The sequence below is a fragment of the Sorex fumeus genome, unplaced genomic scaffold (assembly GCF_029834395.1).
Source record: "Sorex fumeus unplaced genomic scaffold, SorFum_2.1 ptg000024l, whole genome shotgun sequence".
In the NCBI taxonomy this organism is placed as follows: Eukaryota; Metazoa; Chordata; class Mammalia; order Eulipotyphla; family Soricidae; genus Sorex; species Sorex fumeus.
The window spans coordinates 36146664-36171613 of NW_026606081.1; the positions used below are offsets into that span (position 1 = coordinate 36146664).

General features: G+C 44.7%; 1 protein-coding gene across 1 annotated transcript in view; it reads right to left on the reverse strand.

The window, feature by feature from the left end:
- SH3RF1 (SH3 domain containing ring finger 1) overlaps nucleotides 1-24950 on the reverse strand; it is a 194428-nt gene that overhangs the window by 22047 nt on the left and 147431 nt on the right. Inside the window, exons 5-9 of the mRNA XM_056113834.1 lie at nucleotides 24027-24140; nucleotides 11188-11339; nucleotides 9435-9605; nucleotides 6674-6933; nucleotides 5393-5754 (exon numbers count right to left, since the gene is read on the reverse strand). Coding sequence (XP_055969809.1) covers nucleotides 5393-5754; nucleotides 6674-6933; nucleotides 9435-9605; nucleotides 11188-11339; nucleotides 24027-24140 — 1059 coding nt within the window. The remainder of the gene's footprint in view (nucleotides 1-5392; nucleotides 5755-6673; nucleotides 6934-9434; nucleotides 9606-11187; nucleotides 11340-24026; nucleotides 24141-24950) is intronic.

The following is a 24950-nucleotide window of genomic DNA, read 5'->3' on the forward strand; positions in this document are numbered from 1 at the left end:
CGAGCTGTACAACAAATACTGAGTATGAAGTCAGACAAACGTCAACATGAGAGACCAGTGGGGTAGTTGGCAGGGAGGAGGTCAATGTGCTGCTCTATTAATGTACCACTTCCAGCATGACTTGGTCCCCGTAAAAACTGGGAGTGACCTCTGAGCACAGAGCTAAGAGGAGATCTTGAGCATCACCTAACATGGCCCTGAAACCTAAGAAGAAAAGAGAAAAATGTCAAGATAAAGTTGCTATCTATAAAAGTAGCAGAGATACTTTTACGGAAAGAAAAACAGTAGTGGCAAGAAAGGTGAAGAATTTCAAACAAGAAAGAGTTTCAGATATATATCAAACCACAGGAATAAGTTACAAGACCAGGCTAGCCAGTCTTGAGACAGGAAACTTTTAAAGTCAGTGGTGAAAACACATTTCTGTGACTTTGTAAGATGGACATCCAAATCAAATATTATTCAAAGAGAGCCGCCCACAGAGAGAGCGAGTGTAGAGGTAAGGTGCCTACCCTACATGCAGTTAACCCCAATTCAACCCCCAGCACTATATACAGTTCCTTGAGCACTGCCTAGGAGAAATCTCTGAACACAAAGCCTAAGGAAAGCCCTAGTATCTTGTATTTTGGTCCAAAAACTGCCCCCACCCATCACACATCCTACCCCCCTCCAAATCCACCAGAAGAGAATAAACCAATAGACAACAAGAAGAATGGCTGAGCCTGGTGAGGTGACCAAGCTTCCTGTGTGTACATGGAAAAGTCAGATGCCTCTATGGAACACCATGAGTAGAGTACTGCAAGCACCTGGGCATGAGAAAGAAGGGGGCACCTGTAAGCTATCACTTGGGGGATCTCTGCATCCTCTTTTTTTTCCTTTTTGGGTCACACCTGGTGATACACAGTGGACACTCCTGGCTCTGCACTCAGGAATTACTCCTGGCGGTGCTCAGGGGACCATATGGGTTGCTGGGAATTGAACCCGAGTCGGCCACGTGCAAGGCGCTAGCCTACCCGCTACTCGCTGTGCTATCGCTCTAGCCCCTCTGCATCGTCTTTAGAGGTTAAGCTAATGAACTATACTAATAAAGGAATGGTCAAATACTTGGCTCATGGATTGTAGCCTCAAGTAAGATCGAATCTGTGATCCCCTCAGAATCTGTCTCTGTTGCACCTTCTCCTTTTTCCAGGAAGCTGGGAAAATTGCTACTTTGGATCCAACTGAGCAACTTGGAGAAAGGTAGAGATCAAGCAGAGGGTGGAGAGGGTGGCCTGGTGAAGCTGAAATATTGAGAACTTGGAAGTAAGCGCCTAAAGAGATGCAGGCTACAGTTAAGGTTTGAACTCTCAAGTTTCAAAGCATTGATTTTAAAATTTCAAAGAAAATATATGCATGGCCTGAAACTCAAAAGGAAAGAAACTTCAAGAGGTATAGGATGGCTCTCCAAAACGAAAATCTAACCATACAATTGCAAATCACCCCAGCAGATGAAAATGCAGAGGCATCTAAGGGGTCTGACATGGTTCCCCTGGGAGCAGCCTAATGGGCTCAAATTTTTAAAGTACAAACACAAAAAGATCAAGAGAAGAATCTGTAAGAAAGAACCTAACATGGCCCACAGCATTTCAAGAAAGCTAAAGATCAAAATGAGCTTAAACTTGCAAAAATGCTAACGACTAAGGAAAAAAGTGTGGGAAGACGTGCTTTAAAGTTATGTTTGAAATAAGAGCAAGACATCCATCTGCAGTTTGGGGTGGATGGTGGTTCTCAAAGGGGATGAAGAAAGTTAAGGATAACATACAGAAAGGAGAGGAAAATTAAAACTTTGAGGAGAGGAGAAGAGACTGGAATTTAGAGAGCAAATGAGTACCAGTTTGGATGAATTTTCCACAGTGTGCCGAGAAAGTTAACAATCAGAATACAACCTTGGACAGGTTCTGGTGAATCTGGCGTGAGGGTCAATTCAACAGGCTAAAGAAGTGCATAAGCAGTCTCCATAATCAATATGAAGGTGCAAGTTGGGATGTGGCTGGGGGCTGGAGATCACGTTCTGTACGTGGGAATCCTGAAGCCTATCCTCACCACACCAGAAATAACCCCTGGGGAACTGCTGAGCCTGCAGTGCAAAACAAAGAAAAATAGGGAGGGGGGGGGGAGAGAGAGAGAGAGAGAGAGAGAGAGAGAGAGAGAGAGAGAGGGAGAGAGAGAGAGAAAGGGAGGAGAAAGAACAATGCACTTTACAGAGCACCCAGAAAATTCCAGAACAATGTATTAAATGAAAGGTACACATAGGGAAGAAAATGAGGAGGTGAAGAAGACTTCTCCAGGAGATATTTGCTAATGATAATTAACAGCAGAAGTATGGAGGGGAAGCGGTGATGTTTTGGATGACAAAATGTAAGACACTTTAGATCTCAACATCTGATGTGACCTCCTTGATAGTCTTGCAGACATGATGGAGCAAAACGGTACTCCAGATGCGATAATGCTAGAATTTCAGTCTTTATATCAATTGGGGAAAGTTTCCTTAGAAAGTCTTTTAACATTAACTGAGGTGATGGATTTAGGAAAGGAACATTTGAAATCTGAAACGAGGAATCATGAAAAGAGCTTCAAAAGTACAACCTAAAAAATAGATAAAAAGGGTGCAGAGATAGTAGAGCATGTGTGGCACTTACGTTGCTGGAAGCCCACTCAATTTAAAGGCCCAGCACCCCATACATGCACCCCTTCATCCTGCCGTGACAGGAGAGACCCCTAAGTGCAAAACTCTGAGCACTGGCAGGTATGATACCCAGAACTAAAATAGATAAATAAATTATGAAAAGTAAATAAAAAGCTTTTCAAGAGAAATACCTGAAATACCTGACCACACCACTTGGAAAAAAGATTAATATTTGCAAAGTGGCCCTTCACAGTGCTTCAGATAAAGAGAATTAAAACTTGGGACTGGAGTGATAATAGTACAGTGGATAGGGAGTTTGCCTTGCATGCAGCCAACCTGGGTTCAACTTCTGGCATCCAATATGGTCTCCTGAGCCTGCCAGGAGTGATCCCTGAGTGCAGAGGTAGGAGTAAGCCCTGACCATGTCTGGGTGAGGCACGCACACACACACACACACACACACACACACACACACACACATGCATGCATAATAAAAATAAAAAACCTAAAAAATTATTTGAAGGTGCAAGATACAAATACTAAATATATAGTATTCATAGTATTTATAATATATGTAGCACTGTCCTCCTGTTGTTCATCAATTTGCTCGAGTGGGCACCAGTAACATCTCCACTGTGAGACTTGTTGTTACTGTTTTTGGCATATCGAATATACCATGGGGAGCTTGCCAGGCTCTACCATATGGGTGGGATACTTTTGGTAGCTTACCGGGCTCTCTGAGAGGGACAGAGGAATCAAACCTGGGTCGGCCACATGCAAAACAAACACCCTACCCACTGTGCTATAATGCTCCAGCCCATTTATAATATATAGTATTAATATATAGTATTTGAAGGTACAAGAATATATATATACACACATATATATATATATTTGAAGGTACAAGGAGATATAAACATATGGACTAAATACATATTTCATATGTACATCAGCTCTCACAGAGGTAAGGAGTCCTATGGGTCTGTGGATGGCTTGGCTGCTCTGGAGCCAGGTACCAGTCCTTAGAAATGTGTCCAAATAGAGGCCAATGGCCTCTGTGAACTATGGAATGATGGGCCCCAAACAGGATATCCTGTGAGGTGCTGTAGTCATCATTGCTAAATTACCACATACTCTGTGGAAAAACATAGGCCCTTAAGTCAAGGAGCTGTCGAGTTTCACTCCTTCTGGAAGCCCCAGATAACAATGTGTTCTCTTGCTGGGTCCAGATTCGCTAGAGTCACAGGTCTCTGCTTCTGATGCCCCATGTCCTCTAGACCCAAGCTTCCTTCCTGCCTCCCTTTTAGAAAGATATCTGCAAGTTTATTGGGGCCACCCAGATAATCCAGAAATTCCTTCATTTCAAAATCTTTAATTTAACTACATCTGTAAAATCCCTTTAACCAGGCAAGGAAAGATTTTCTTAGGTCTCAGGAACTAGGACACAGACCTCTCCGGGGAGCCATTACTCTGTCTAGCATGAGTTCCTCTCAAGCCTTGGAGATTCAATAAATTCTTTTCCTTCTGGCCCAAGGCTGAGGAGTCTTTGTTCTCCTCAGTGACAGACAGGCCCTGAGACACACTGTCCCAGAACTGTAAAATTTAAATTACAACAACAATTCTTTATAGATATGAAAAAAACATAAAAATGTTATTTTGAGTACAAGTTTAATGTAGTTAATTATAAACTGAACCGATACCCATCTTTCAAACAAAGCTCATGCTAACCCAACAATTAAATATTAACCTTTTGTTGGGCTATAAAGTTTCTCTTCCTATAAACTCCAATCCACAGACTTAAATTATTTAAAGTGACCAGTATTTCCAACAATGCAGGTGGCTAAGCGTTTGTGATTACCCTACAGCATCTCCGAACTGGGTTCTCTCTGTAGAGGAAATGCACAAAAGATGGAGGAGAAAGTGGCAACTATACAATTATCCAGACTTGGTTTTCACTCTTCTCTATCTGTCCACATTTAATCTCCTTTCAACCACCTGTCTTCAGATTCAACTCTACGTTAGGGTTTCCAACACAGACTTTTGTATTTCTATGTTGTTTTGCAATTGAGTTCCAAAGGAGAGACTTTTAACAGATCTATCAATTTAGACAAAAATTTTTACCCAAAATTTCAAGGCAAGTTAAAAATCATCCAGGTGGACTAGAGTCAAAGAGATAGCAGAAAAAGTCACTCCAGGTGCTGGTATGATAGTGTTGCAATAGGATGCCGGTCTGTACACGGTCAACCTGGATTCAATGAGACCCCAGATAGTCTCCCAAGCCCACCAGGAGTGATCCCTGAGTGCAGAGTCAGGAGTCAGCCCTGAACATTGCCAGGTGTGGCCCCCAAACAAAAACAAATGAAAAAAATCCACACTTAACACTTCTGATCAACAGGTATATGAGATGTCTGTTTCAGAGAACAGTTAAGCAGAAGAATAACAGGTTTCACAGGAAGAATTAAGGAGAGCAAAAAGGATGACAAAGAGGAAGGGGAATTCCTCCATCAGGAGGGTGATTCAGTCTTATTCACTGTGGGCTCCCTAGTTCCCACACAGATGTCGACAACCATTGGGGGCAGAGCCACAGTGATGCACGAATCTCTCACAGGGGCCAGGTCACTCCCACAGGCTAAGCATGTCTCAAGGTAAAGGGGGCTTGAACCGTGTGTGCTTCCATGAGCTAGAATCCACGGGACCTAGGAAAGCTGCGACCCAGGGCACTGGACTTACTTTACTGTCTTTGTCTGGCTTGGACGCTGAGTTGTTCCCACAAGTTGAGGAAACAGTGTCGGGAGAGGTGGGAAGTCCAGAGACCACGCTGCCTATCCGAGCGCTGGGCTCATTCTCCAAAACAGCGGTGTTGATGCTTGGGGAGGTCATCGAGGCAGCCGCGGCACAGGACAGGGGCACGCCGGCTCGGCCCATGTTCACGGCAGTGGAGTGGGCAGCAGGGCCTGGCATGGTGGGTGGCGGCTGTGAGGAGGCCAGGGGGTGATGTGGAAGGCCCACAGACGTGGAGACCAGGCCGGCGGCATTCTGTACCTGGATGGGCGTCACAGCTGCCGTGGGACGTTCCTGGCTGTGTGCGGCCACTAGGAGGGAACAGCGGAATTCAATGTTCTGATAAATGTTCCTCACCCAACCAGGCGTCATTTCCTTGCCTCAGACCATAATGATAGGCTGAGGTCGCACTTATTATAATCAATAATGGATGTGTGGTGGCTGAAAAGCACTTAATCTGAGCTCGGTCTCTAGACCTCATTTTCCTTCCAGATCAGCTCTGGAGTCTATTGCTTGGAAACCGGGCAATAAGCCGAGGCTCTGCTGTTTATTAGAGAAGGCCTTTCTATGGAGCTACAGACAAGAGCCAATTTTTTTTTAAAAATGAGAACCCGCAGCATTAAACTACAATGGCCTCTGGCCCTTCCCCATTTCTCAGTGCCCACCCTCTGCCCACCAGCCCCACCTTAAAAAAAATTAACCCATCTGCCTCCTGTTTTTTTTTCTAATGGAATTCATAAATTTACTTCACCACTATTACTCAAAACTGTGGGTAGGTCTCCAAGGCTATCGGAAGAACAGAGCAAACATTTCTTGGATCTCAACTTGTCTCATAACTGAGTTAATAAAAAACAACATGCACTCCAGTTAGCAGACGGTCATAGTGTGGCCACACAGCAGCGTCAGTGAGATATCACGTGATCCTGACCCAGACACCATAGTTCCTAGTAAGGTCATGTGACCTTGACCACAGACGTCGTAGTATCTGCCATTCATAGGCTTGCCCTAATTGTTCATACATTTGAGTTGTATTTGAGATCTGAATTAATGTGCAGGAAGGGATGAGCCAACATAAACAGACGTAAAGCACTATGGCTCAGCCTGGACTTGCTTCCACTTCCTAATGTTGTTGGGTATTTTAATCTGACGTAACTGCTATTCTCCAACAAAGCTTTGATTAGGTAGACAACCTCTTTTCCCAGATCACTTCTCAGACTAGTCATCAAATACCTGTCCTCACAGCATTGCGGGCCTGGTTGACAGTCATCTGTCCACTCATGTGCAATAAGACCTTAGCCTGAGGACTGGTCTGAATGTGAGCAGCCGATACCACAGCAGTGGGGACAACACCGGAATTCCCAACGATGCCATTTCCCTGGAGTTTCTGGGCTGGCCCTCCTGCAGTGGAAGAACTGACCATGGTCACCCCTCGACTTGTCTGGCCAGCAGTAGACACAGGAACTTTAGATTGGGAAGCATTAGTCACTGCCCTGTCAAGACAGAAACACAGGACAATCTATCAGCAAAAATGAGAGACAGAACAATTTGAGGCAAGAAAAATGATTAAGAATTTTTTTTCATTTTGGTCACTCTTGGCAGTGGTGGGGGACCTGTACCCATTCTCAGTGGTGGTTGGCCCATGCAATGCAATGCTGGGAGTCACTGGGGTCATAGCCAGCAATGCTCAGGGACCCAAATGGTGTGCAGGATAAAACCCAGAGTCTCACATACACGCAAGATATGTTTTATATCATTTGAACTACATCCTCGGCACCTGATTCAGTTTCAAGACAGAAGGTAGTTTTAAAAAAATGAGTGAAATTATTTTTGCAGAATGTAAAAAGAACAAATGCAAAGAAAATGGCAATGGCTCTGAGTAAAGGAAGTCCTTGAAATGCATTCCAAGTCACAGAAGATCATAGATGTGTGATCTTCTCTGCTCAAGAAAATGCAGGTACTGGGTCCAACTTTTCATCTCAAGGACAAACACCTGCACTAACCTTCAGGGCCTGGATTCTCCTGCTATATCTAGCTAAGAGGTCAGGTTTGCTTCCATGACATTACCTACAGGCTCATCATTTCCCTCACACTTTCTGCCCTTCCCCTTCTTGCTCACAGCACACATCCCTGGCATCTCCCCCCCAACACATGTACACACACAGATATATATGAACACTCTAGGAATGTTCTCTCTGGCTCTACTTGACCCAGCTCAATCTTATTATGTTTGTAGATCCAACAGAAATCATATCATTTCAAGAAACTTCCTGAGACCTCAGACTTGAGACCCTATAATTCTACTGGGTTTCTGGTGGATTTATTCCTTCTGCAGACCTGGATTATTAAATGGAGAGAGAGAGAGAGAGAGGAGAGAGAGAGAGAGAGAGAGAGAGAGAAAGAAAGAAAGAGACAGAGAGCAGGTACCTTTCTGATTCAATAAAATTTCATCAAAGCAGGACCAGTGTGAACAGTGTGAAATGGTTCTTTCTTTTCCCCCCATATTTGCCAGTTACAGGGTAGAGCAGTCACTAAACAAACACTCATGCACTGAATTTAATTAACTTAGATTTGCTGTAGTTTTGTGAACTGTATATTTAGTACTTTAAATTCATTTTTAATGGTAGCTCTATGTCAAACTTTTTACTGAGTGGAATATTTCATTAACTTGAATGTTTTTCTTATTTATTATGATGAATAAGTGACTTTACAGTTATCATCTCTCCACAGACATTGATAGTTTACTTTTGAACATTATGAAAATGTTTTCCTTCATTAATTTCATTTTTTGTTTGATTTTCTTTGCTTTTTTTGTTTATTTTTTTCATCTGGAAGGTCTACCTGCGAAATGGTTCTGAATGCAGATTTTAACATATACAGGCAAGAAACTTCTATTGATTAAAAAATCTGCAAGTCAAATTAAAGCTAACATTCTGTCACCATCTGCAACAATAGTGATTTTCATTTGATCAGGCATCTGGCCAACCTATAAATGAAGGCCAACAGCTGACAAACATGTCAGTTCATTAAGCTATTTATTTAAAACCAGGGGGTTTAAGGAATGATTGAACACAATCAAATTGAACTACTTATTAAGAGACCAGTGGCACAAACCTGGGCCTCCCTCAATGCTGATGCCATTATAGGTCATTTTGCTCCATTTCCAAGGACACTCTGAATCAAGATTTTTTTTTGTCTGTCTAAAGCTCTTCCTATGTTGCAGTAACAGGGTTTGTCAGCTTTAGTGACATCTGGGGCTCCTTTCAATGGGGGTGAGTCCACAGAAATAGGTGCATTGTAAGAGGTGTAGCAGCTTCTTGGCATCTAAGCACTAGATGCCAAGAGCAATGTCCCCCCTCCCTCCTTCCAGATGGTCCAAAATGCATGCAATTACCACCAACCTCCCCCTGAAGCAAAATTACCAGCAGAGGAGAAAGATGAAGGGATCTCTCTGATATTTAAGGAACTTTATATCTGACTCTATTAAAGGAATTAATTGCCAGAATTCAGAAATAATCTTCAAGCTCTTTGGAATAACTACAAGCAGATTAGGTTTGAGCACTTCTTCATGTGTGAGGTGAGGTAAGTTATATATTAAATCTTTCTTGCCTCCATTCCCTCACCTATTAAGTGGGAATAATAATAGTATCTATATCAAGAAATTGTTTAAGTTAGTTATGCTTGTCTGGAAGATAATAAGTATTACATAAAACATATAAGTATTACATGATGTAGTTAAAGTCTTTTCTCATCTTACTAATTAATTCAAAACCCAGTACACTTATTAATAGGAACCTATAATTTTACCTATATTTATGTGAAAAGTAAACTAGGAATTTAGAGAGAGAGGGAAGTTTAGTAACTACGGGTAGGTATTTTATTTTTTTATGTTGGCTATGTTATAATTTGAGAAGGAACTTGGGTAGGCTGAAATCATGGAGAAGGGCATGGATCTCTGTTTAGAACTCAGAAAATCATTTATTCAAAGCTGTACCTTGTGACTGGTGCCACGTAATTGCCCGGAAAAACCCCTATCTTGCTGGTATGCATCGATGTCCCTTTGAACCAGCCATCCTGGCAACGTTCAAACACTAAAAACATCTCCCCTTTCCTCAGTTCAAGCTCATCCTCTTTCCGGGGAGTGTATGGATAGATAGCAACATACCTAGAAAAGAGAAAATATATTATTTCTGGTTCAATCACAAGCAAACCCCAAGATGCCCCAACATTTCCTTGGTACCACACTTGGGTATCTTGTGCACGTGCCTCTTAGAGGTACAATAGCTCTTCAGTCCCTAAGTAGCCCTGAAAGAGACCTTACCACCTACACTTAATCTTTCTGACTAAGAATCACCAGCCAGCTCTTCCTGGTGAGAAAGCATTTGTCCCACCAAACGGACCTGGCAGGGTCTGAAAGAATTAATAGAGCTTCCCAGAGGACCCAAGTTGCTGCCAGGGATTGGAGCCCATTGGGAAAAATAAAATTTTGGGTGGAGGGGAGGGGCCACACCTGGTAGAGCTCAGGGCTTACTCCTGGATCTGAGCTTGGGTGACCATATGGGAAGCTGGGAATCGCACCCACGTCGACCATGTGCAAGGCAAGCACTCTACCCACTGTACTACCTCTCCGACCCCATCCTACTGGGAAAACTGAGTCTTTCCAATGGCTTTCACTAGATTTGGGATACTTCCTCCCAACAAGAGAATTGGCATGAAGTCCCAAAGGGAAGGACAACGTGCTACCTTCCACACACAAGCCCAGCACACAGGCCTGTCCACTCAGCCCAGAAAAGAGGCTGAATTTTTCAGTTAAAAGAAAAGTAAAGACCCTGGTGCCCAACAACCCTCTCTGCCACTACCTTGTGGGCAGTGGTGCCACCATGGCAGGGAAACCCTTCAGGCAGCCCCCAGTAGCTCCCAATTGTCCCAGGCATAAATGGATTCGCATGATGAAAGACCCTCAAAAATAAAGCTGGATTTGGCCCTCAAAAACTCTGGACAAGATAACTGGACATTCTGTGTATGTCCTGCTGGGAGCTTAGGGCCATTCACACTTATGTTTCTAACAGATCTGGAACTTGGGGAATGTCTTCCCATTCCTTAGTATCCTGAAATGCTATAAGGAATGAAAATGAAGACAAATGGTTGAATAGGAATTGTTCCAAAGGGGAACGGCCATACACGGACAACACTGTGAAGCAGAAATCAGTGGTTTCTCTGCCCTAGGAAGGGCCTTCCCTTGGCAAGACGGCTGCCTTGAAAGCTCCTCATTTTTTTCAACAAAAAAAAATGAATTCCATTTTGTTCTAGCACTTTCCTGTGCTAGAGGTGGAGGGTTGCGGAACACAAACCAACACAAACTCTGGTGAGTCATAAGGCCATCGCCCGTTCCCTATCAGAAAGGCATTTGTCACGTCCAGGAAGATAGCTCAGTCAACATGAAGTACATTCAAGAGGCCTGGACTTGGTCCCCAGCACTGCAGGGTCCCCCAAGCATAGTTGGGAACTGCCCCTCAGCACTGGGCGTGTACACAGAACAAACCAACAGCCAAAGAAAGGTGTTCCTCTACCTCTGCTGTTCGGGTTTAGTTGGAACCAAACCTCTAAGTCCAGTAGAAATATCACCCTCTGGAGCCAAAGCACATGTGGGGCCTTTGGCTGAATCCCCAGCAATGCACAGCCCTGGGCAGGGTGTGGGCCCTCCCCCCTTCCAAAAAAAAAAAAAAACAGGGGCCAGCCTCACTCACACACTGGGGCGAGTCTGCGGCCGTAAATGTGCCATCTGTTCGACAGGTCCTGTGCTGGGCCGGGCTCCCAGACCGGGGCCAGTGGCAGCGGCAGTGGCACCTGGTGGCGTGGAGGCCAGGAGAGGAGGCGGGGGAAGAGGAGGGTTCATAGCCTGGTAGGAGAGAGAAGGAAGAAACATATTTACATCTTTTATTTGGAGAAAGGGGGCTGCTTTGGGTGGTACCTGGAAGTGCTCAGGACTTCCTCCTTGTTCTGAGCTCAGTGGTCACTCCTGGTTGTGCTTGGGGGAACCACAGAGATGCTGGGGCTCAAACCCAGGTCAGCTGCATGCAAGACAAGTACCTTAAGCCCTATGCTCTCCCTTTGGCCCCCTTCCTTACATCTGATGAAAGGTGGGAGGAGAAAGTAATCAGAAATCCCAGGAGAAAGACTGATGGAATCTACACAGCAAGGAACCAGCAGGCGGAGTTGGTTCAGAATGGAATCATTCTTTTTTTCCCCAAAAACTCATCGCTTGTTTGGCTTTAAGGTCTTAAAGCCCTGGCAATCTTTTCAGCAAATTGGTAAGCAATCTCACTTGCAAGGAGGGAAAGAAAGAAGCAAACAACTGTGTATAATTTTAAGATTAATAACACTTTTAAGTACAGACAAGACTCCAAATACATTTTGGGAGCGGGGTAGCCATAAAAGGATGCTGCTTGCCAGGGATTAATTTGTGATTGTTTCTATAACCAGAAACTGAAAACACACAAAACAATTTAGCTGCACTAGATCTCAAACCATCGGAAGAAAATTTCCTTTGATGCCCGATCTCCAAAAAGCCCGAACAATAGCAAGCCACAATCACTGGGCTATTGTTGCTACTTTTGCTTATTCTTTTCTTAACTTGGCCGGCTTTTGAAATTTAGTACTATCAAGGCTGGTAATCTTTAACAAGTACACCAGTGAAAAGCTGCTGGTTCCTTTCTGGGCACAGGCTAATGGGGGTCTGCCTACAGGATTCCATGCCTTTTGAAAATCAATGGAGCAATTGTTACCTTCTGTTCTCTAAACCCTAGATAATTCTTTATGGTCTGTATATTGAAACTCCTGGGAAAACAGGCTCACAAAGGCCCGCCTGAACTCCCACCTCGCCCTCCCCGTATCTTTGAACCACTAGATGTAAAAACTGAATCAAAGGGGAAGTAAGGAGGCAAAGGATCACACGTAGGGAGGCATACATGGCATCTGCCCACCAGCATATTAATAAGAAGAAGCAAGGATTACTGAGTGGTAGGCCAGAATAATGTCTTATTTCTCTTTTTGTTTTTAAAAAATAAAAACCAAGTTTCATCAACATTAGCTTCAAATGCCTGTTGATGTACATAATAAACAGAGTAGGAAAACTATTTCGCATCTCTGGACATATGCTACCACTGTTTAACACATTATTTTCTTGCAAAAGTCTTGGAGGAGTTTTCCCACCCACAGCAAAGGCGTCGCAGAACATTCGGTGTGGAAACCAATGAGGTGTGGAGTTGCTTACAGGGCGCTAACCTGGCCAGGGCAAGGTCAGTTCAAACAGAACACTGGGAACATTCCTCATGGTTTCCACACCAGGAGCAAAAGCAGACTTGCTCCAGGGCTAGAATCTGGCTGTGGACTGGCACTCTGAACCTTCGAACCCTCCCTCACCTCAAGGAGGTCAAGCCTTCATTCTGTTCGCTATAGTCTCAGGGACCAGCGGAGAAAAGTAATTGCAGTAAAACATCAGCAAAGGTGACCTGGGTAGGTGGCAAGTAATAATACACCTGGGGCTTGAAGGGTGAGATCACTCGTCTAGACTGTACAGAGATGATGAATCTGTCACCAGATCCCTCGCTTAGAATCTCCCAAGCCCAAGAGGCAGGAACTGGACAGAGCTCACCCCGAGTTCAACAAGAATTTTCCTTGAAATAAACAGGAGCCCGGCACAGCATCCAAAGGCTCCCTTTTCTATTTCTAAAGGGGAAAGGAAATGAAAACGGGCTATTACATCTCTCAAAACAAAGGCTTATGCTAAATTAGTTCTGAGAAGAAAAAGACAAAACACATCACTGGCCCTGTGGAAAACACACAGAGACTGTTAACAGAAGGCGAAAACAAGGTCCTGAGATAAACAAATGCAGTACACAAATGTGCTGTGTATGTGGTTTCCAGAGAGAGGCGTCCTGGTCTTGTAGAGATGGCATAAAGCAGCACCTTCTGAAAGAGCCCAAGGACGGCATCTGAGAGAAGACAGTTCTCGGCCTTCTGAGTGCAGCAACAGAGATGGCCTTCAGGATATTGGCAGTGTTTTTCTCTCAGTGCTGGTGACTTGTCTCTGGGGACATGTGCGTGAGAGGTACGTGGAGGTATAAACACACACACAGAGTCAGAGAGAGATAGTCCTATGAAAGTCAGATTCCTAGATGTGGCATTCGTGGGTGTAGAAACACACAGAGACGTAAAAACACACGTAAAAACACACAGAGACCCAGAGCGAGAACAATGGCGATTCCTAGACGGAGCCCGGCCCTGTGGGCTTGGGAAAATGACAGGGTTCTGCTGAGTCCCGGGCATGGACAGACAAGGAAGTGCTGTGGGTTGCTTTATAAACAACCCAAACTGAAATAATCTGGTGATGTGGAAGTTCAAAAGGTAACCTGCTGCGTGGTGCGCTCCAGGCAGCTTGGCGGTCTGCAAGGCCTGAAATCTCTACAGAGGAAACCGCAGTCTCTCGCTCACCCGGAGCTGACCCAGAGACCTGTCTATTCTTCCCGAGCCTGAGCCAGGCCAGGTCTCATGGGCCAAGATGCATCTCCTTAGCAGCAGAAAAAGGCCGAACAACAAAATAGGCAAATGAAAACCCGCCATCTACTGACCTGCAGAGGTCACATCTTGCTCGCCACACTCTGGGAACGGAATGTTGTTCTGAACTAAAGCCAGTGAACAGGGGTTAGAAAAGCACCAGTCATTTGTAGCTGGAGCCCGATGGAAATGCAGTGGGTCGTGTTCATCATAAGGAAAGTGTGAGAGAGCTGGGATCCAGGAAACACCTGGTGTGGCCAAGGAAATGCTACTTTCAAACTCATTCAAAAGAAAAGCTCTGCTTGTGCTTTGGAGACTCTGACCTTCTGCCTCCCAGCTTTCAGTTTGAGAAAAGAATAGTTACTTCTGGGCTGGAGCAATAGCACAGCGGGTAGGGTGTTTGCCTTGCACAAAGTCAAACTGGATTCGATTCCAGGCATCCCATATGGTCCCCCGAGCACCGCCAGGAGTAATTCCTGAGTGCAGAGCCAGGAGTAACCCCTGAGCATCACTAGGTGTGATCCAAAAAGCAAAAATTAAAAAAGAAAAAAATTTTTTAAAAGAATGGTTACTTCTGAAGGATACGAGGCTTAAAACACACACACACACACACACACACATACACAAACACACAATCTCGGGGCTATGGTGCCGCGAGCAGGTCAATCTGTACCTGTGAGGCAAGTGCATCAGCAGATGATGGTGCCTTCAGACTTCCAGACCCCCAAATTGCTGCTGTGCCTTTGGCCAGACCCCAAAAACTTGGAGCAAAGTTTACCAAGAAAGGAAACGGCCAAAAGTTAGGTATGTGGGAGACACACCCACAAACCACCTCGGCTCAGTTATATAATTGGAGGCAAGGTCTCTCTGATTCCTGATCAAAGTGCTTAATGGCTATGATCCCAGAGACTCAGAAACAAATCTTGAAACCCAACGGTTTTGGCAGAAATGCATCCAGTCCCTGCAGTAGGTTACTGGCACTGGGCCACCCCAGGTGGGAACAGGTTTCGTGCCTTGGCCTGTTCCCCCTGACAGCTCAATGACCATCATCCTCCAGAGGCCACTAGAGAGTCAGGTTTGGGCCCACAGTGATGAGACACATGGGGCCTCAAAGGATGGGGGTGGAGCCGACCCTTTCCATCCCATCCCAACAAGACCCTGAGTCGCTGCCCACGAATGGTCTCTCTGGCTCCTGATCAAGCTGCTTAATGGCCATGATCCAAGAGACTCAGGAACAAATCTTGGAACCCAGCAGGTTTCGGCAGAAATCCCTCCAGATTTAATTGTTAAAACTTCGGAATTCCAAAATCACGCAGCCACTACTGCAGCCACATGACACCATATGTTATTCATAACCAGCAATAGAAAACAAATTGTCTAGTGTTGCCTTTTCAGCAGATCTGAGTGTTGGGGTAAAATCCCAAATAATAGTGGTGGGTCTGTGTCAAAATATTGAATGTAATCAAAGTAAAGAAAGAGAATAATGTGGAAATTATCTGCCCCACAGGTAGGGGGAGGATGTGGGATGGGAGGAAACTGGGGTTTTTGGTGGTAGAGAATGGGCACTGGTGAAGGTATGGGTATTTCATTGTATGACCGAGACTTAAACCCAAAAGCTTTGTAACTGCTCTCACTGATTCAATAAATAAAATTATAAAAAATGGAGAAAAAAAAAGTAAGATGGAATTCAAGCCCAATTCAATCAGCTAAGCTAGTGGCTGAATAAATAGCAGTGCTTCTACATTAAAAAAAAAAAAAAAAACAATCTGCCAAGGGCTTGCTAATGGGAACAGAACCTGCCCGGCCACGTCTGAGATCTGTGGCCCTGGCCCTGTGACCTTTAAAGATGAGGCCCATTTGCACTGCACAGGACTGAGCTCTCAGGTCAGACAAACCCCAGCAGAGGCTCTGCGGTCAGGCCACCCTCGACTTCCTTCCTTCAGCAGAGGGAGCAGTACAGACGTGCTCCTGATTCCCAGCCTCTGAACTGAGTGCTGAATCCTCTCCTCTCCGGAGCCCTCTCCTTTGGCCCTTTCACACAAACCAGTCTGGAGAGCGGCAGGTCCAGAGACTGCATCTGGCTAACAATGGCAGTACGAGACCACTTAGGTCTTTTGATTTGGGGGGCTACACTCAGCAGTGCTCAGGGGTGGGTTCTGGTTTGTGCTCAAGGGTCGCTCCTTGAGATGTTTGGGAACTATGTGATGGCAGAGATCAAACCTGTGCCTACTTTATGCCAAGCCTGTGCTTAGCCCACTGAGCTATCTCTCGGATCCAGTGACTCATCAGATCCAGGCTAGTCTACAAGTTCAACGTCTTTGGGCATAAGTTCAAGGGATCAAAAAGAGATTCGTTTCCTAGGAGATGCAGAGTCCTTCATGGTTCTGGGGTAGAAAGTGACAGGCAGGAGACACTTTGAACATTTTCTGGGTTTCTTGGGCAAGTAACATTAATATGCCCAAATCCCATCATCAATTCCTTCTAAATATCTAATTTCCTACCAACCCACTTCCAGCACAGTCTCTGTCCAGCACCGGCATGTACAGGGCTGACAAGGCCACTCTGTAGTCAGGTCCCCTCAAATCGGCAGCACTAGCCACTTCAGCAGCATTACTCTCTGTACACATCTATCTAATTACTGGAATATTCTGCCTTATTATCTTTTTTAGGACAATGAGGAGGAAGTGGGAAATGGAGTTTGTTATTATTTTTAAATTTAGAAAATAATGGAAAAACAACTTAGGTGTCAGAATACAAGCCTCAACATAAATATGGAAAGTGGTTAAGTCCTGTGTTTCAATTGGATGTTCATTGGAATTAATCCCCTTATGAGTATAGTTCTGAAGATATAGGAGGAAAAAGAGTAAGAATATAGAATATATTTTTTTAAATGCCAAGTTTACATCTAACAAGGAAGATGTAATCAAGTATTTGGTGATTAAAAAAATACCTCTCTGGGAATGGAATTTCTTTGACAAATTGCAGCTTTATTACTCGACATTTGCAGCAGTCCCTGAGCAAGAAGAAGGGGGAGGCTGGGAGGAGAAAGGAGGAAGATAACTGACTACAAATGAAGAAGGTGCCGTTGCCTCGATACACCAATCTGCGAGACAGGGTGATAATGAGAACCAGGTGAGAGCTAGAAAGCCTGTCTCAGGGGGCTGAGATAGTGGGAAGGAGCTCAGAAAATGGAAGTGAGCCTCATGACTCACGCGTCTGCAGAGTCAGACGGTCTTGCTCATCGCGGTGTTGCTAGCAGCCGGGAGCTAAGAGATCCCCAGTGAGCGCTGCTCTCCACAGGAAAATACCCTGGGCCCTGCCCCTCTTAGAACACTCCAATACAGCCCTAGGGCTCCAACATACGAGTCCTTCCTTCTAAAGGCTATGCAGTTTGGGCCATCTCCTACCCCTCTTTCAGAGGCCCAGAGCTCCTGCCAGGCCCTAGGGCTGGACTTCGACTTGTCCAACTACCAAGGTACTTAGTCCCTTGTCCACCCCCTGCCTGGGCCTGCTCACACAGAAGCTCTGCTTAGCCTCCCCCAGCTGCTACAATGCATGAATCACTTGTTTGCTCCCTGGGGGGGACCTGACATTTAATTAAAAAAAATTTTTTTCCCTTTATTGTTGTCATGAGTCCATCTTCTCACTTTCTCTTATTTATTTGGCTTTTTGGGTCACAACCAGTGATGCTCAGAGGTTACTCCTGGCTCTGCACTCAGGAATTACTCCTGGCAGTGCTCAGGGGACCATATGGGATGCCGGGAACAGAACCTGGGTTGGCTGCATGCACAGCAAAAGATCTACCTGTCATACTATCACTCTGGCCCCCTGACATTTAATTTTTTCTTTACTTTAAACATACATGCCTACACACAAAAATACTGAAGAAGCATGCATATACATTCAATATATGTTAGTACACCACTTCTTTTAGTTAAGGCTACCAATGTTTCAAATGGAATCTGTTTATAAATAAGTCACAGGCTATATCTGGTCTTTATTCACTGGGTACTTTATCACATCTGAGAGGTAGCTAAAACCCTCTCAACTGGTGCAGGAATTCTGGAATTGTTCATAACTAATTTTTCAAGTGCTTCTGTCATCATGCCAAAAATGAGTCTAAAATCTTCACCCTCTTTTGCCCTCATAATTAGTCGGAGGGCAAAAGCCTTACTCCTAACAGCAGTCTGATGTCTGAATACCAGTTGTGCTCCTAATCGTAGATATTTAATATTTTAATGGTCACATGCAAAATGCATGGAACAATATGCTCATAATCTGCATGAAAGATTTAAAAAGTCTCAATTCATGAAAAAGAAAGTACATGGATAATGTTCATTTCCTATTCTAAGTGCTGGCATTTATAGCCAATAAATCCACACGGTGGAAAGCACAATTTCCCTTCTGTTGAGTTGCATTTGTACCATGGCCGCGGTAGTGGTTGGTCTCAGGCAGCTCTTCATGTTGTAAAGAGAACGCTTGCCACAGGCTGTGAGGGGCAGCAGGCATACACTACTGAGGTTCTTTCCAATAAAACAACATATTCGATCCACAATACTTCTGCTAATCTACCCGAGACTTCAACATCTACATGTCCCCTAGGCTGATGGACAAAACCCTGTCTCTAATGAGTTTTTCCTTGAAGCAAATTGGCACAGGCAAGAGACATTTAATAAAGGTTTCTCGGGCTTAGCATGCAGCCTTTCTTATAGAATCCGGGGATGAAGGGGCAGTGCGTAAATTAATTTTTATTTATTCATGCTCTCTCATGACCTGTCCTATTGATTTGCCCTGGAGTGTGCCTCTGGCTAAGAGCAACTGGCCAGTTACTGAAAGATTCAGCCCACAAGTGTTGAAACCCAGCCAGTTCTGTGTCTTTTCCACTAATTATTTTTTTCTAAGATCAGAAAAAAGTTCGCCTTTTTCCCCCTTAGAATTTAGTTTTTCTAAATGAGGTAGATGTCTGGAAATGGAACTGGGTGTGTGTATACACTGGGTCAGGAAGAGATGGAAGAAGAGTGTTCCCTAGAGATCAGCGGGCAGGCTGATTAGGGAACTTGCTTCTGGACCAAAAACCCCCAGGGGCTGAAGGAATCTCCTGGAAACCGCACTTCAATACTGAATTCAATTTCATCTTCTTCTTAGATGAAGCATTATAAATTCTCCTTCAGCAAGTGTACTACCTGAAAGCTATAATGGGCTGGCAAACATTTTGAAAAACAGATAAACTGTCTTTAACTTTTAATCAGAACAAGATTAACGCCTACATAAATATAAGAACATGCTGAAATGTATAAAAAATTTCCAAAAGTCTATATCAATATAGGTATGAACCCTGGATTCATTAAGATCCCCTGGGTTCAAAGTGGTTTTCAATTATGGACAAAATGAATCAAAACAAAATAATTATGAAATAAGAGCAGTGAGGCCAAAGAAAAGCAAGGCCAATAGACTAGTGGAGTCAACATTCTGACCGCTATGTTGCTGCAGTAAGAGTGCAAATTTGGTTCTGAGAGTCCCAGCAAAGAGAAACACAATCTTTACAACACATATAAAATGCACAAACTAAAAAACAAACTAGCTGTCTGAAAGTCTAAGCATTCCTGGTAAAGAAACCAGAGAAAACCCTAATCAAATGGCCAAGGGACCCCAGACATTCCTCAAGTAAACCAGACCCACATGGTAAGTTGAGGCTCATGACCAGGTCACAGAGAGCCAACCCTTCCTAGGTTCAAGGCAGGGAGCAAACTTTCCAAAGCAGACATGATTAGTCCCCTGTTATGGATAAGGACACCAAGGCTTAAAGGGATTGAGCATCTTCTCATGGCCATAAAACAATCATGTTGAGCTGAGCTGGGTTTGAAACGTAGGTGTGTCCCCCATGATTAGGCCTCCATTTCTGAGAGCATCACAACCAGTGAAAGTCTATTAAACAGGGCTGGAGTGATAGCACAGTGAGTAGGGCATTTGCCTTGCACGGAACCGACCCGGGTTCGATTCCCAGCATTCCATGTGGTCCCCCAAGCACTGCCAGGAGAGTGCAAAGCCAGGAGTAACTCCTGAGTATTGCTGGGTGTGACTAAAAAAAAAAAGTCTATTAAACCATTTATGGGGGTGAGGTCCACTGGGGGAATGTAACTGAAGGATATTTTCTTTCTGGCTTCAAGGGAGGGCACCCACACCTGGGCAGTACTTGGGAGATACTCTCATCTCTGTGCTCAGGGGACCACACAGTGCTGAGGATTGATCCTGGGGATGTGCTCAGTCAGTTGAGCCATCTCTCCTGACCAGGATCTTTTCTCCTCTCATTCAACTCTGGGCTCTCAGAACCAAATTTGCACTCTTACTGCAGAAACATAGGGCTCAGAATGTTGGTTCCATCTGGTTTATTGGCCTTGCCTTCCTTTGGCCTCATTGCTCTTATTTCATAATTATTTTGTTTTAATTCATTTCATCCATAATTGAAAACCACTTTGAAACTGGAGAATCTTTTTTTTTTCATGAATTTTTTTGTAGGAGTACTGCTATTTATTCAGCCACTGATTAGCTGATTGAATTGTGCATGAACTCCACCTTATTTTTTCCCCCCATTTTTTATAATTTTATTTATTGAATCACCATGAGAACAGTTACAAAGCTTTTGGTTCTAAGTCTCAGTCATACAATGAAACACCCATACCTTCACCAGTGCCCATTCTCCACCACCAAAAATCCCAGTATGCCCCCCATCCCACACCCTCCCCCTGCCTGTGGGGCAGATGATTTCTACATTACTCTCTCTCTACTTTGATCACATTCATTATTTTGACACCAGACCCACCATTATTTGAGATTTTACCCCAACACTCAGATCTGCTGAAAAGGCAACAATAGACAATTTGTGTTCTATTGCTGGTTATGAATAACATATGATGTCGTGTGGCTGCTGTAGGGCCATGTGGTTTTGAAATTCTGAAATTTTAACACTTAAATCTGGAGGGATTTCTGCCAAAAGCCACTGGGTTTAGAGATCTGCTCCTGAGTCTCTGGGATCATGGCCATTGAGCAGCTTGATGAGGAGCCAGAGAGGCCACTCATGGGCGATGACTTGGGGTCTCGTTGGGGTGGGGAGGACAGGCCCAGCTCCCCACACCCAATCCCGTGAGGTCCAACAAGTTTCGTCACTGCGGGCCCAAGCCTGACTGTCCAATGGCCTCTGGAGGATGACAGCCACCAAGTCGCCAAGAGGGAGCAGGTGGAGGGACAGCACCCATTCCCCCCTGGGGTGGCCCAGCGACAGTAACCTACTGCGGGGTCCGGACACATTTCTGCCAAAAGCTGCTGGGTTTCAAGATTTGTTTCTGAGTCTCTGGGATCAAGGCCGTTGAGCAGCTTGATGAGGAGCCAGAGAGGCCGCTCGTGGGCGATGACTTGGGGTCTCGTTGGGGTGGGGAGGACAGGCCCGGCTCCACCCTCCCCCCCCCACATCCCGTGAGGCCCAACAAGTTTCGTCACTGCGGGCCCAAGTCTGACTGTCCAATGGCCTCTGGAGGATGACAACCACCAAGTCGCCAAGAGGGAGCAGGCGGAGGGACAACATCCTTTCCTCCCTGGGGTGGCCCAGCAACAGTAACGTACTGTGGAGTCCAGATGCATTTCTGCCAAAAGCCACTGGGTTTTGAGATTTGTTTCTGAGTCTCTGGGATCATGGCCGCTAAGCAGCTTGATCAGGAGCCAGAGAGGCCATTTGTGGGCGATGACTTGGGGTCTCGTTGGGGTGGGGAGGACAAGCCCGGCTCCGCACCCATCCCGTGATGCCCTGTGTGTCTCGTCACTGGGGGCCCAAATGTGACTATCCAGTGGCCTCAGACAGATGGTGGCCACTGGGCCGCCAGGGGGCACAGGCCAAGGCACGAAACCTATTCCCACCTGGGTTGACCCAGCACCAGTAGCCTACTGCAGAGACCAGACACATTTCTACCTAAAGCCACTGGGTTCTGAGATTCGTTTCTGAGTCTCTGGGATCATGTCCATTAAGCAGTTCAATCAGGAACCAAGGAGGCCTTGCCTCCAATTATATAGCTGAGCCGGAGGTGGTTTGTGGGTGTGTTTCCCACATACCTAACTTTTGGCTGTTTACTTTCTTGGTAAACTTTGCCCCAAGTTTTTGGGGTCTGGCCAAAGGCACAGCAGCAATTTTGGGGTATCTGGAAGTCTGAAGGTGCCATGAGGCTGCTGATGCACTTGCCTCACAGGTACAGATTGACCTGCTGGCGGCACCATACCCCCATTCATGAATTTTTTTTAAAGGTAAAGGTAAAGGCCCTCCCGTTGATCGTCGATTTGCTCGAGCAGGCCCAGTAACGTCTCCATTGGAGACTTTGTTGTTACTGTGTCTGGCATATCGAATACTCTCGGTAGCTTGCTGGGCTCTCCGAGAGGGGCAGAGGAATCGAACTCGGGTCGGCCATGTTGGCCGCTTGTAAGGCGAACACCCTACCGCTGTGCTATGTCATTTTATTTTTGTTTAATATCTACTTTTTTTTTTAGATTTTTATTAGTGAAACACCATGAGGTACAATTGTAGATTTACAATTTTTTGTGCTTGGGTTTCAGTTATACAATGATCGAGTACCCATCCCGCCACCAGTGCCCATTCTCCACCACCACTGATCCCAGTATCTCTCCCACCCTCCGTCCCCCTCATCCCTCCCTTCCTCTGTGGCAGAGCATTCCCCTTTGTTCTCTCTTTCCTTTTGGGTGCTGTGGTTTGCAAAAGAAGTATTGAGTGGCAATCATGTTCGGTCTAGAATCTACTCTCAGCAGGCATCTCCCATCCTGGGAGGAACTTCCCAACACCCTTTATTTGGTCCTCCCTTCTCTTATCTGAGCTGCCTTTTCCCCTAGCGTGTGCGGCTAGCCTCCAAGCCATGGAGTAAACCTCCTGGTACTTATCTCTGCTATTCTTGGGTGTTATAGTCTCCTATTTTGTTATTTTATGTTCCCCAGATGAATGCAATCTTTCTCTGTCTGTCCCTCTCTTTCTGACTCATTTCACTTAGCATGATACTTTCCATGTAGTACCACTTGTATGTAAATTTCATGACTTCATCTTTTCTAACAGCTACATAGTACTCCATTGTGTAGATGTACCGAAGTTTCTTTAACCAGTCATCTGTTCTTGGGCATTCAGGAAACTGGAGAATCTTAAATGCAGAGTTAATACCTATATTGAATTAGACTTTTGGAAATTCTTTATAAATTTCAACATGTTCTTATACTTATGTGGATGCTGTTTTAAGAAGAAACAGTGCCTAAGTATTAACTAAGCTACTGACCTGGATAAAAGACCTGTCAGAATTGTTGGTTCCTTGCAGTTCAATTGTCTACAATTTTAGGGAAAGGCATTTTAAACTAGTGTGTTTCTGCTACTTGAGGTTGACTTTGGATGATTTTATTTTTCCCTTTTACTTTTTCCTCTCCTTATTACCTATGCTCTGATTATTCTCATTCTTTTAGTTAATTTCCTCGTGCAGTTCCAATGTTTTAAAGCAATTAGTATTTTGGCATCTATCTGTAGTTTCTAGAAGGAGAAGCACATGCACTGAAGGAGTGTTCCATGGCCACAGGTGTCTCAGACGATCATGGGTACGGCAAGGCCACGCCTTGTGTCATATGACACAAAACAAACCAGTGAGCACGAGAATCCCAGTTCCCTAATTTACATTTTTATAAATGTGCCTTTGTAAGAAATGAGTCAGGCCTAGGAGCTCAAGAAATAAAGGTTAAGCCTTGCAGAGAATCAGGCTGAGCTCTAATAAAAACTGAGAGCATGTTACAGAGTTCTAATAGCTTGTGGCCACTGATCCTTACTGCAAAACATTTTTCAGACTACAATGAGGAGATTTCCTAAATTTTTTTTGGAAGACTGACATAGATGATAGAACAAGAGTCACCCTACCTTGTAAACAGCAAGGAAAACTGCAGGTGTTTGAGGAGAGGGGACGCTGGGCTAATGTGTCAGAATAGCAGAGACAGAATTGGTACTCACTCCGAGGACAGCAGCTGGGTAGGGAACATCAGATGGGAATGTGAACGAAGAGCCGGTTGTCACTGGGCTGCTTGGGGGTGGGGTCACGATTAACCCGGTGGTACTAATGTGAACCTGCCCCCAAAAAAAGAGTAATCAAAAGAAGACCACATTTAATACAACAGATTATATCAGCTATACCTTGGAAAGGCAAGTCACGTTTTTTTTTTCCAATCTAAAATTTCGATTAGTAAGAGAAAACAGAATTGCTTTCTGCTTTCAACCCAAATGTACTGATTACCTAATCTGTATTATACACTGGGGTGTCTGCTATAGTGTGAGTTTTGTTTTGTTTTGTGTTTTAAAGAGGTAAGAGTTTGGGCCACACCCACTGGTGCTCCAGACGTAAGGAGTAATCCTGGTTCTGTGCTCAGGGATCACTCCTGGCAGTGTGCAGGGAACCATATGTGGTGTCAGGATCGAACCTGGGGTCTGCTGAATACAAGGCAAGCACCTTACCTGCAGTACAATCTCTCACTAGCAAGCCCCACTGCATTGTTTATTTACATATAGAATTCAACTGCTGTTGGCTTTCCCATCATTATGCTGGCCCAATGGGGAAGCTACTGTGAACTAAAGTGATCTTCTCAATCTGCAGCTCAACCAACCCATCACCAAAGTCTCGGAAGATCCTGTTAAAGTAGGTTGTGACTGAATACTCACCTGTCTGTCAGTGTGTGGTTATCTATGTAAACTGTTGGAAGTATTTTGCTATTTTTAGGGTAATTTTTCACAATTCCTGCCTTTCAGTGGGGACACAAAATTAAAATGCAGCTGCTGAAACATGCCCATAGCAGGTAATTATTTATAAAACCTTTAAAGGAACAATGTCAAGGCAAATTAGCTGTTTTCAAAGGTGTCTTTTAGAGGACACTAGCCAAGATT